The following is a 13,063-nucleotide window of genomic DNA, read 5'->3' on the forward strand; positions in this document are numbered from 1 at the left end:
TAACCTTGAAAACATTTTAATTACTGTGACATTGTAAACATCACATAGCTATATTTAGGAATACAGAAAATATTTACAATTTTACAAGAACATGTTAGAAAACATATCAGTTTCATTTCATTCATCAGTAATCATTTCAAACTGAAAATACCTTTCTCAAATATGCATAAATACATAAAAAAAAACTTAAAGTAACAAGATGTTTCTTGAAATGTAAAGGTATTACTGCAGTGCGACTTTCCAGTATTTCTTCCAAGAGTAAAAATGCAGTTATTTTCTCCTCAGTAATCCCAACGTTTTCACCTGCTTTCATTGTTGTTGGTCTCCCTCATCAAATTATTCAAATTCCCAATTTCCATGGCAACAAATGGACCAGTGGCGTTCTTCCTCTTCTATTATTGAAGATGATGTGGGAGCTCCACCTGGGGAGAAATTACCACGTCAGTTTTAAGAGCAGTTTTTAAGAATATTTTTAAGGCATTCATGCTTTAGTATATTGATATGATATTGAAAATAAAGATAGTCATGAGCTTTGCATGAGCATACACAGCTAGCTCGGCCGCTGCGTGGTCTCACCTGCCCTATTGGCAAATGCAGCACACAATTGATCAACTTTGCATCACCGATGACATCTCTCAATGATGTCACAATGTCTATGACATCATCAGTGATGTCACAATAGCTCGAGTGTATCCAAAAACCACAATTGCTCGAGTGACATCACTGATGATGTCACAATGCCTATGACATCATTAGTGCCTATGATATCATCAGTCATGTCATACGATGATTTTGTCAATAATGATGTCACTGATGATGTCATAGACATTGTGACATCATCAGTTGGACAAAAATTGAAACAAACGGTGCCCACTTGCTCCCTAATTCCTAGGCTCAGCTAATTCCTAGGCTCGGCCGCTACACAGCCTCGCCTGCCCGCACGCCCTGCAGCTCGACCGCTGTGCGGGCTCACCATCTCTTATTACATCACTGATGATGTCACAACTCTGCATCACTGATGACATCACAATTGCTCTTATGACATCACTGATGATGTCACAATGCCTATGACATCATCAGTGATGTCACAAATGCCTATGACATCATCAGTGGGACAAACATTGAAACAGAGATTGCCCACTTGCCCCTTTTATACATTGTTGCAAACAAAATTGCTTGATTTTGCAGCGGCTTTTCTCAAAAATTGCAATGCAATTTGCAAAGTTTTATCTCACTAGGCTGCGTATCAGAATAGTATGTTACTGCAATTATGCTTACCTTGCATATTATCAGATGAATATGATCAACATAATCAGAATATGTATATGGGCTCTGCTTCACATTATAGCCTTAATCTCAGTATAAGTGCATTTTTGATGTGCATGTAAAGTTGCAAGATCACCTCTGTGTCAACAAATGTGTTTATAAGTGGGCTGTGTTGACTGTGTTGTCTCTGTGCGCCGTGGCAACATGTCCTATCTGTCTTTATCAAAGCTCCAGTCAACTGGTTCTATAAATACCTGCACTAAGTGGCTGGAATTTCACAGCTAGGAGCCCCCCGCCATCTGAGGCCAGCACTGATTTTCCATTGTAACAACATAACAAGCAGTGCCAAGCATTAGCAGAGGTAAAATTCTTTCCTCCTTTACCAAAGACCTAAACCTGCATCCAGTTCAAGTGCAAGGGCAGAATCTTTGCTCATTTCTAGCACTCAAAATAAAAATAAAAAATATTTATTTTTATTACAACTGATCCTATATCAAAGGACATGTTTCAGTGACCCAGTGGTAATTAAAAGAAGGAAAAAAATGATTTTGAGTGCTAGAAACTAGCAAACTGTAAGAATTTTGCCCTTACACTTGCACTGGGCGTAAGATAAGGCCTGATATGTCATGCACTGAAAAAAGAAAAACTATGCTTAATTTCCAGATGTCTCTATTTTTAATTAGTTTTTTTTCTCAATACAATTTATGGCAGAATAACCTCTAGCTAGCACTTTAGCAAATATAGTAGTCAAGTGTGAAGATATCTCGATCGAATAAATGCATTTAATAAAATATGTACAGCTAAAAAGTTGTCATTGTCATGTGCACCACTGTTTCTAAGCACAAGAGGACTTGTCTCTCCTTGTTTGCCCGTCTCTCTGTCTCTGTCTATTTTTCCCTTCTCCTCCTCATTCTCTCTCTATCCTTTTATCCTCCACAGGTTGAGGGTGCTCCACTCAACTGAGAGCTTGGCTGACATTTGCGTCATACCTCATGGGCATGGCTTGTGTGTGTGTGTGTGTGTGTGTGTGTGTGTGTGTGTGTGTGTGTGTGTGTGTGTGTGTGTGTGTGTGTGTGTGTGTGTGTGTGTGTGTGTGTGTGTGTGTGTGTGTGTGTGTGTGTGTGTGTGTGTGTGTGTGTGTGTGTGTGTGTGTGTGTCTTGCTGTAAAAGCATTGTGATCATGCTGCGGTGCTGGGTGGTGGTAAGCAGTCTTTTGCCCGCCTCCGAGACAGAACGTACCATGTCCGCCGCAGGCATGACTCACACACCTCTGGCTGTCAGATCTAAATTAAACTCTCTACTTGTTCATCTTGCCTGCAGATATCCCTGTGCAGTTTGTTTCATGTGTGGTTTTAGCAAAGTCTCTCTGGAATCTTCTCTGCAACTGTAGTGTTGTCACTTTACACAGTTCTGTAGCACTGTGCGTTCCTTAGCCTATATCTGCTTGTAATCTGTACTAGCCTACTGTTTAGTCCACCTGTGCCTTTGTCTGCATTTAGCCAATTGGCTCTGCAAAATATTTGCGATGTTGGTTTTTGTTCTCAAAAAAGTAATAGCCTACATTACTCTTGTGAATGTCTATTCAAGAGTAATGTATTACTTTTTTGAGATTTTGATGTGTCAAAAAGTAAGGTAAACACAGGTATAACCATTAAAATGGTGGCCCCATTCCATTTACTGTAGGTGTTCCAGTGCCAGGGCCTTCATTAATGTTATTGGTTGGGTAATGTAGAGCAGTGGTTCTCAAATGGGGGTCCGCGGCACTTTGCCAGGGGGTCCGTGAAAAGTTTTCAGGTAATTTTCTTTTTAATTAATTAATTAATTAATTAATTAAAAAAAAAATGCTACATGTTACTTATTCCTTCTCAAACTACTTCCTACATGGTGCTAGTCTATCAAAATATCTTGGCTGTCATTGATTGTGTTGCATAGTGGTTTTCTGTAGTACTGTTGACAAATTGTGATATTGTAAGTCGCTTTGGACAAAACAAAAGCGTCTGCTAAATGACATAATGGTTCATGGATTACATTCTAAGAACAAACCTATCAAATTAAAAGTCAAGCACGTCACCGTGGAAACAATTAAGCTTAGCCCAAAATCACAAATCAGAATGAGGGGGTCCCCGGTATATTTTCTATCTTGTAAGGGGTCCTTGGCTGAAAAACATTTGAGAACCTCTGATGTAGAGGTAAAAGCACTCGCCTACCACCGCGGAGACCCGGGTTCAGTTCCCAGCAGCGGTACTTCCGGCTTAGTCAGACGTTCATACAGACACAATTGGTTGTGTCTGCGGGTGGGAAGCCGGTGGGGTTTGAGTCCTGGTCACTGCAGGAGTGCCTCCTCTGGTCGGTCGGGGCGCTTGTTCGGGGCGGAGGGGAACTGGGGGGAATAGCATGATCCTCCCATGCGTGACGTCCTGCCGGTGAAAAGAAGCAGCTGGTGACTGCACATGTATTGGAGGAAGCATGTGCTAGCTCTCTCCAGATCGGCAGAGGGGGTGGAGCAACGACTTCGACAGCAGGAGAATTGGTCAATTAGGGAAGAAATGGGAGAGAAATCAGAGAAAACTTGATTAATGTTATTGGTTACATTTGTGTTTACCCTGCTTTCACTATCAAAATGGCTGCTGTGAAAAGGGTCTATTGTTACTAAAGTACAGTAGTAGTAATGAGTAGTCACATTACTTTCTGGGAGTAGTAACAATACTTTAAGTTACACCTGTGACGACGACCCTCCCACTCTCCTGGCCCTGTCTTGGCTGATGGACTGCACCTGGTCCTGGTCAGGGCTGTATTACTGAACGGGCATACCGGGCACTCGCCCAGGGGCCCGAGAGCTCAGGGGGCCCATGAGCTAGAGTCTCTTCGCAGGCCGCCGCACAAAGAGACTAACTGATGGGGCCCCTGAGCTCACTTTGCAGCTGAGACTCTAGCTTATGGGCCCCTGAGCTCACTTTGCAGCTGAGACTCTAGCTTATGGGCCCCTGAGCTCACTTCGCAGCTGAGACTCTAGCTTATGGGCCCCTGAGCTCACTTCGCAGCTGAGACTCTAGCTTATGGGCCCCCTGAGCTCACTTCGCAGCTGAGACTCTAGCTTATGGGCCCCTGAGCTCACTTCGCAGGCGGCCTGCGAAGAGACTCTAGCTCAGGGGTGCCCAAATTCTTTCCCATGAAGGGCCAAAACTCAATCTGGGTGGAGGGCCGAGGGCCAAAAATAAACGTTGTGGAATTACATTAACACATTCACTGCCAGCCATTTTTTTTTTTACTGTAGGTAGCTTCTGCCAAGCCGTTTTTTGAGGATTCTGGCTCATTTTACAAGAGCCGAGGATAATTTTCTGCTTGGACTTTGTGAACACGAAGTTCACAAAAGTACTAATAGATAATGTGTGCTTTCTCTGTCTAAAAGAGTTAGTTTGTAGAGTTAGTAGTTATGTAGATATTAGCCGTTGAGTACAGCATGGTTTCAGTGTCTGAGACAGGAAGCTGAGATAATCGCAGTTTTGTGAAATTCAATCAAACAGGCAGAACAGTCACTTTAACCATTTATTTTTGGCATCAGTGAGAGATCAGACATCTGAACAATATAGTTCTGAACACCCTCTCCCTTAAACTCCTCCCTCCGTGGGCGTGTTTGGTGGCGTTTGTCACAAGCCAGTTTCTCCTGCCTGTCTGAGCAGTGAGCAGCCTCCCTCTCTGGCGGCCCCTCGTCGGCGAGTGTGGCGAGTGTGGACTGTGGATGGGACTCAATCGTTTCTTGGATTTTCGGTTGAGAGCTTTGATGAAGCTTTGTGCGATTCTAGGCTTTATGCTGCCCACCCAATCTATTTTTGGAACCCCCCACCCTTGTGCGCCCGTGTGCAGCAGCGTGAAAGCGTTTTCGCCTACAGAATGAGGCTCGTTCGTTTCTGGGTTTTCGGAATGCGTGCGATTCTGGCCTTTCTGCGGGTGTTTCAAAGTGTGTTTCACCCATAATCTATTATGCAAATTTGCAATCCCCCACGCCAGCACCGCTCTCCGCTCTCGGTGTGCTGCTCTGCTGGCGCGGCCGCTCTCGGCGAGTCTGGTGACTGATGACTGTAAAATCGCCAAGCCATTTCCTTGAGAATGGCTTTCTCCCGCGGCTGTTTTTGGTTGGCATTCTCTCTGTCGGGAGAGCACTGTCGCCACTTAGTTGGTCGGTAAAATAGATTATACTAATTCAATACTTCCAATATTTTTATAGGAGACGTGGGGGGCATTGATCCACGTAGCACCGTCAAAAAAATTTTTTTTTTTTTTTTGACGAGTCAACTCGTCATTGGCAGTGAACGGCTGAATTTTGTTTGACGAGTCAACTCGTCATTGGCAGTGAACGTGTTAAAATGTATTGTGTTTTATAGAAAATTAACATTCTAAATCTAAAATAACATTTCAATATAATAATCTACTTTTTATCTGTTTGGTAATTGTAATAATTTGCAATTGGTTATATATATTTAAAAAAAAACATCTGCATTTGTGGGGAGCTTAAACATTTAATCAGTAAACACCCAGTTAAAAACAGTTGTATTTTCCACCTTTGTAATCAAGAGAGAAATTTGACTTAATTCACAACTTGAAAAATCCTCAAGGTACTTTGAAAATCAGCTTTATTGTTCATCTTTTGTAAACAATTTGCCATGACAATTTGCAGGGATGCAATCTCAGGAGTGAACACAGTATATCTGCAGCCACATTCAGACACTGTTTCACAAAGTCACCACATGAAAAAGCTGTCCACCCTTTGCAATCAGTGCAGATATCTGATAACTTGCCCGAGTTGCATTCTGGATTTAAAAAAATCGGGGGGCAAATTTTTCTTTTTTTTTTTGCGCTGTGAGGGGGGGCCCGTGAGGGGGGCATGCCCAGGGGCCCGTGAAGTCATAATCCGTCTATGGTCCTGGTGTATTGGCTTTAAAAGCATGCAGACCATTCAGTGTCCCTCTCTGACATCACCTATGTGCACTTTTGTTCTGTTCTTTTGGTTTGATGGAGCGTACGCCTAGTGTGTGTTAGTCCTCAATTTATACATTGTTATAAGTTTTACTTTGGCACATGACTCTCCTCGTTGTTAATTCCCTGAGCCAGGTTGTAAAACACCACCTGGAAGTTAGGTCCTGTTTTCTCATTTTCAAACAGAATTTGCTCACCAGTCCAATGTTCTTGTCATACTTTTGTTCAATAAAATCAAACTTTTTTGAACTTTTTTTTTAACAGATGATAACACAATAATGACTTAATTTGTATTGCTGAAATTGAAATAGTAGTGTTACACTACTCATTACTGGGAAATTTAATATTATTGCCATAACTGAATGAGTAAGGTCATTAACTTTCCTTTCCCTTTCTTGCACATTCCCTCTGCCCCATGTCTAATTAAAAAAAAAACGGTTTTGGCTTGATACATTATAAAAAATAGTCCCATTCTTTACCTAGCTAAAGGTAATTAAGCATCACACTTATTTAATTAAGGTCAAGGTGGCAAAAGAACGCAATCAACCAATCAAATATTGGTTGCAGATACCTAAACATCCTATTTTATTCTGAAATATCAAGTTGGCTGGTAAAACAGCATGGAGCATTTTGAACTGAATTGAATGAAGCCCTACCCTTGTTCCTTCCTACCTTGTGTCATTGCATGACAACCAGATGGCACTCTATCACTTTGATGGCTCTCTCTTTATATCACGTTGAATAGATGAGAGCTTTTTCCTGACTAGGTGCCAAGAGAGAGGAAATCCAGATCCTGTAGTCAGTATTATGGCGATGGCACAGAGTCTAGGGTTGATATGACTGCATAGTGGACAGACAGACAGTACATACATCTCTACATCTCCCTGTTTCTCTCCGTCTTCCTGTATAGACCCTTTTCACAGCAACCGTTTTGAGGTGGTAAAGCAACAAGTAAAGCAGCTATAACCATTACTATTAATGATGGTCCCATTGCATTTAGGTGTTCCAGTGCAAGGGTACTCATAAATGTTATAGACCCTTTTCACAGCAGCCATTTTGTGTCTCAAAGCAAAGGTAAACACAACACACCAATTACATTAATGATGTTTTCCAAATTACATTCAATTTAGGCCACAACACACCAATAACATTAATGATGTTTTCCAAATTACATTCCATTTAGGCATCCGCAGTTAAGGTCCTTACACACCGAGCACGTTTTTTTCGTGCGATTAATTTGCACGTCAATAATATTTTCCGAACCTATATCAGTCAATGCAACCGTGTATACCGACGGCGAAGTTTCGCTGAGCGTTATTGCGGTGTTTATTTTTTCGAACCACGTTCGATTTTTCAGAAATTCGCTTCCGACGTGTACACATCTGTGGCTGTGATTGACAGGTGGGTCAAAACTCGCATCGCAATTTCGTGCCGTATATTCGCATCGCTCTTGATGTGTAAGGACCTTTAATGTTGCAGTAATGTTGCAGTTGGTTACACCTGTGTTTACCCTGCCCCTGGACACAAAATGGCTGATGTGAAAAGGGTATATTGGTTACACCTGCTTTACGACCTCAAAACGGTTGTTGTGAAGAGGGTATATTGTACCAACAGTGAGCGGGGAGCGCTCACCTGTCTCAGCTTGCGGATGCTGCTGGTGCGGATGGACTCCATCAGCTGGTCGTGGGCTGACCTCAGGGGCGTGGATGGCCTGCTCTCCTCCCCTCTCCTCTCTCCAGACACAGGTCTCAACGCGTTCTTCAGCTCCTTCAGGATGCTGCTCGTCTCTGCTCTCTGACGCTCCTTCCCCCTCCCCTTCTTGCCTTTCCTCCCCTTGGCCTTGACCTCCTTCTTGCTGCCCTCCTCGTGCGCCCGGATCACCTCAGCGATCTTCCTGGTGGGCTTCTTCTTCTCCCGCGGAGGGGGAGGCGGCGGGGGCGGGGGAGGAGGCGGGGGAGGTGGTGGGGGCGGAGGGGGAGCGGGGGGAGTTTGCTTCTTAGCCGGCTCGCTGCGGGGAAGCTTGGGCGAGGACCATGGGGAGGCTCTGGGTGAGCTGTAAGGTGATGAACTAGGTGTCCCCTTCTAAAGAGAGAGAGAAGAGATACGTTAAAAGGATTATCACACTGCACAACAGACACGTTATGCCCCTTGACCTCACACTCTTTTCACTGACCGTCTCCCCCTCCTAAATTTGCTTATCTTTGCAAACTCCCTGCTGAAGTCACTGATTCTCAGGAACGTCTATCTCCATATTCTATCCACAAGTGCCAGATTTTAATAAAAAGTGGTGCACTTCCCCTCAGATCATATTATTTTTTGCAGTGGCATACAAGAGTTATACCCGTTGTGAAAGACTGCAGGCGGGTTCATCTATCTTACTTGGAGGATATACTGTATATATTAGCAGCGGTGATGGCCAGGCCAAAACATTTGCTTTTCTAGAGGAGGCGAAATGTTAAATTTCAACTGCTCCCCACCTAAGGCCATCATGGGAGAGTGCTGAAATCCAGGGAGAGTAAAGCAATGGTTCTCACCGGGGGGTCCGGGGACCACCAGGGGTCCTTGATGGGATTACAGGGGGACCCCAGCAAACTAATGAATCGTCAAACTTCAGCATTATTTCATTAACAAGAAGTTAACACAGTTGTGAAGAATGTGGAAGAATGGCTATTTTGATCATAGTTCCTCTGCTATCTCCACAGTACAGACATAGGATTCTGGACAAAATCAAATCTGACCATACACACACACACACACACACACACACACACACACACAAAAGCACCATATAAATCCAATCAATTACTAATGTAAACGACGATGTTGAGTAGGAGACTTGATGAACATAATTTTATGTGAGAACCACCACAGTTCACCACATTTTAACAGCTAAAGACCAGCCTACTTAGCCAATCAAAATTTTTAGGATCCTATGTCAATCCTCCATAAACATCTTAGCCAATCAAAAGGTTTTTAATTAGGATCTTATGTCAGTTCTCCATTTAGGAGAAACATCTACTATGGAACAAACAGTTACATACCAGCGCAGTGGTGCGAGGGTTAACAGCTCCCTCTGGCCCCCCCTGGTGGCCCTGCTGCTGCTGTTTCTGTTCCTGCAGCCGTTTCTGCCTCTGGCGGTCTTGGTTCCTGGTGAGCATGCCCGTCATGCTCATCCTGGGACCGGGGAGGTTGAACTGGTAACCCAGCTTGAGCAAGGTGTAGTTTTCCCTCAGAATCTTCACCATCTCCATCTCCACCTGGGAGGGAAGAGACAGTGTTACACCTTGCACTTGTAGACAGAAGAAGCCAACCAGGGCATGGTTTGCTCTGAGAAGCTTTCACCTGATGGGTGGGATTGATGGGGGAAGAAAAATGAAGAGAGGGGGGGGGGGGGGGGGGCAGGAGGAGGACTGAAATGGAGCGAAAGATGAGATGGATGAGAGGAGGAAGATCTTTTTTATTCTAGAAAATCAATCAGGTGCTTTGTATAAAAGCATGTAACTAGGCACTAGGGTTTCAATTAATATTTTCTTACTTGCCAAAATAAAAAATAAATCAAGCAGTTAACCATAACCAGATTCGGAGTAGCCTAGTAGTAAAGTCATAAATAATTCTCTATACTATAATAATAATAATAATAATAATATTTTTTGTTGCTTTTGGCATCATAATCTCACCAACTAACCAACTAACCTGTCCTCCACACATGTGTCTCTGGTTGTGGAAGCGTAGCTCAGTCAGGGTGTTGTTTCCTGGAAGTGCTTGAACCAGAGCCAGCACGCCCTTCCCTGTCACATAGTTGGACTCTATATTGAGGCTGGTGATGGATGAGTTCTCTCGCAGCATCTTAGCGATGGCCAGCGCCCCGGGGTCGTCAGCTCGGGTGTTGGCCAGGCTGAAGACCCGCACGTGTGTGTTGGACCTCAACGCCTCAGCAAATCGGATCAGGACTTCCTGGGAGATGAGTTAGACTAATATTTATATTCTCCAAAACATTTAGCGGAACCTTTTGAATCAGCATGACAGTATATTATCGTTTGACGTGTATTACAGCACATGATACAGCATATCATGGGAGGAGCTTTAAAATTGACTTAATATGATCCTTTCAGTCCCACTGGGAAACTCGTTTTGCTTGCCCCCTCCACAGGCAGGTCATAAGTGGGGTCGACTGCATAACAGCTTCCCTGCAGCTGATAGGGATTCAGTGTCTTGCTCAAAGACACTTCAACAGGCAGATGCTTGTTGCTATGGGGATTGGGGGTGTACACCTGAAGTCTTCAGAGAGGCAGTCAAACTATGCCCTGCTCCTTACACAATGCTACAAAATGAGCACCCATTTTATTTACTGCAAATATAAACCCATCTTTGCTACCAGCGACATTGCGAGGCCATTTACACCTGGCAGGCACTAACATGCCTTTTCTGTGATCAGATTGCAATCAGATAGTGCTTGGCCCTTGAAAGTACAGGTGTAAACGCCCCCAAGACACATTGAGGACAGAATATGGATTGCGATCTGATCGGACAACCCACCTCCAGAGGTGGTCAGGGACGCATTGTGACCACATTGAACACAAGTGTAAATGCAATGTGTACTCTCAATCCACATACAGCAACTGTATCCGGATTGAGAGGACACCCGTTTTGGTTGATCAGATTGCAATCTGATCACAGAAAACGCATGTTAATGCCAGGTGTAAATGGCCTCTGAGTTAATCACAGGATGATGAGTAGTTGCTGCTCATTCTCCAACAATTGTGTTTGCTTTCTTTTTTTGATAGTGTTATTTGTGTTGTTATCTCGTTTGTTTTTTTACATTATTTATTGTTATGTCTCTCTTGGATTCTTTTAATATTGTTTCATTGTTGTAAAGTGTACTGTGACACTTTGGTGTGATATTGTACTTTAATAGGCTACACCGTGACTTGACTTGTTCCAAATATATGTAACTATGCCATCACCTAACTATGGCGAGATGCACACAGGTCTAAAAAATAAACTAGCATAGAATCAAAGTTACTTAACAGTTACACTATAGAGGTAAGATGGCTGCCACTGACATGGCTGTCTTGAAAATACTTTTTTGGCCTTCTTTCTCTCTTTTCGATAATCTTGAGGAAATCCTAACCCTGTAGGCTACACTTGAAAAAGCTTATTTTTTTTAGAATTACTAAATTTTTCAGAACTCTTGGATCCAGGATGACCACCTTATGTTTAAAGTAGTTTGTAAAAAAAAATCTACAACCCTACCTGTGAGATGTCGTCAATGTTGTTGAGGTTGACCTCGGTGAGTTCAGGGTCGTTGTTCAGGACACGTTCGAGAGTCTCGTCGACGACGGTGGGGTTTCCGCTGGTGTTGGTGTCAGCAGGTGGAGGGGGAGGAGTCAGTCTAATAGGCTCCGCCCTCTGAGGTTTTAGAAGCATCGGGGCGTCGGCCCGCAGCGTCAGAGGACCGCTGTCCTTTGGGGCTTCAGGTTTTTGTTGTTCTTCCTCCTCTTCCTCCTCCCCTTCTGTTACCGCTTCTTCCTCTTCTTCACTCTCATCCTCTTCTTCCTCTTCTTCCTCCTCTTCTTCTTCCTCCTCCTCTTCTTCTTCCTCTTCATCTTTTGTGCGCTCTTCCTTTTCTTTCTCGTTTTCGTCGTCTTTTTCATCCTCCGCTTCGCTGTTTCTTCCTGTCACACACTCCTCCTCTTGTTCCTCATCCTGTGTTTAGATAAGGTTTTAAAATGGTGAATTCTCTCTTGGACTTTTATAGACACAAGTTGAGCGACAATGGAAGCAGTCTGTGATGGGAGGTCAGCATTTTTTGTAGTCGTACACTTGCATATTTTTGTTCAGTATGAGTTTGCAATTTGCAATGCCATATAGACCTTTTCTTCTTTAAACTTCATTATCATCAATTAAGTTTTAAGGCAACTGTGATTTGATTGGATGTAATTTAAGTCCTTTAAATCAGTTATTATTTAAAAATATATATATCAAGGACCCCTAATTTAGTACAGATTATGGACACAAGCCATTGTTATTATTGTTCACTGTGTGATTTGAATACATTTCTGTGAGATTCAATTTCCGCTTTGTTTTTTCTTTTGTATTTATGGTCATATAACAATTTATACATTCATGTGACATCATTGCAGCATACATATTATATAGCCTAGTCCAGGTTGTCATGAAAATAAAAAATAAAAATATATAGGCTATGTATAGGCTATCACTTGATAGTGCATTACAGGGTTGATGTCATACAAGCATTATTACACAAGGAGATGAGACGGCCCAAAAATAGGAAAAAATGGCTTAGACCCCAATGCATCACTGACCGGTTTGGAGCTGCCTCCACCTATTTCATCTTCCAGCAGTTTGCGCGTCTCGTTTTCCCAATACTTCATGAGGGCCTCTCTGCTGAAGGTGCCGGTTGGGGTCTTGTCTGTCTGGTCTCTCTGTCTGAGTCCGATGGGCACGTTGGCATCAGGGTCGATGTCTGCCAGCTCCTTCTCCAGCTCCGCCAGCTCCTCTGGGCTGAGGGATGCCAGGAGCTCGTCCTCGTCAACATCTTCGTACTTGCTCAGCTCTCTGCGGTACCCGAAGCAGCTCATGGCCAAAGCGTGATTAGCGAGGGCAGAGGCTTGAGGTTCAGTCACTATCAGTCCACTACTTGAGTTGAATATGAGTATGGTAGGAAGTTGGACTCTGGGGATTATAGGTTCCAACAAAAGAGAAGGTCCTGTGTGAAAGATGGGATCCGGCCTGGGGGTTGCTGGAGGTCCAAAGACATAGGGGGTCGTTGCAGAGTCAGAGCCCAATCAAGGTGTTTCCT

General features: G+C 43.5%; 1 protein-coding gene across 1 annotated transcript; it reads right to left on the bottom strand.

Moving 5' to 3' along the window:
• Positions 1-255: 255 nt before the first annotated feature.
• lmod2b (leiomodin 2 (cardiac) b) lies at positions 256-12,842 on the bottom strand (the record flags this gene model as incomplete). Its single annotated transcript, XM_083657739.1, has 6 exons — positions 256-422; positions 7,873-8,322; positions 9,282-9,497; positions 9,934-10,194; positions 11,494-11,946; positions 12,567-12,842. The coding sequence occupies 6 exons, from the start codon at positions 12,840-12,842 to the stop codon at positions 396-398; spliced, it is 1,683 nt and encodes a 560-aa protein (XP_083513865.1). The 3' UTR covers positions 256-395.
• Positions 12,843-13,063: the final 221 nt, after the last annotated feature.

This window comes from Poromitra crassiceps (assembly GCF_964638095.1).
Source record: "Poromitra crassiceps genome assembly, chromosome: 2".
In the NCBI taxonomy this organism is placed as follows: domain Eukaryota; kingdom Metazoa; phylum Chordata; class Actinopteri; order Beryciformes; family Melamphaidae; genus Poromitra; species Poromitra crassiceps.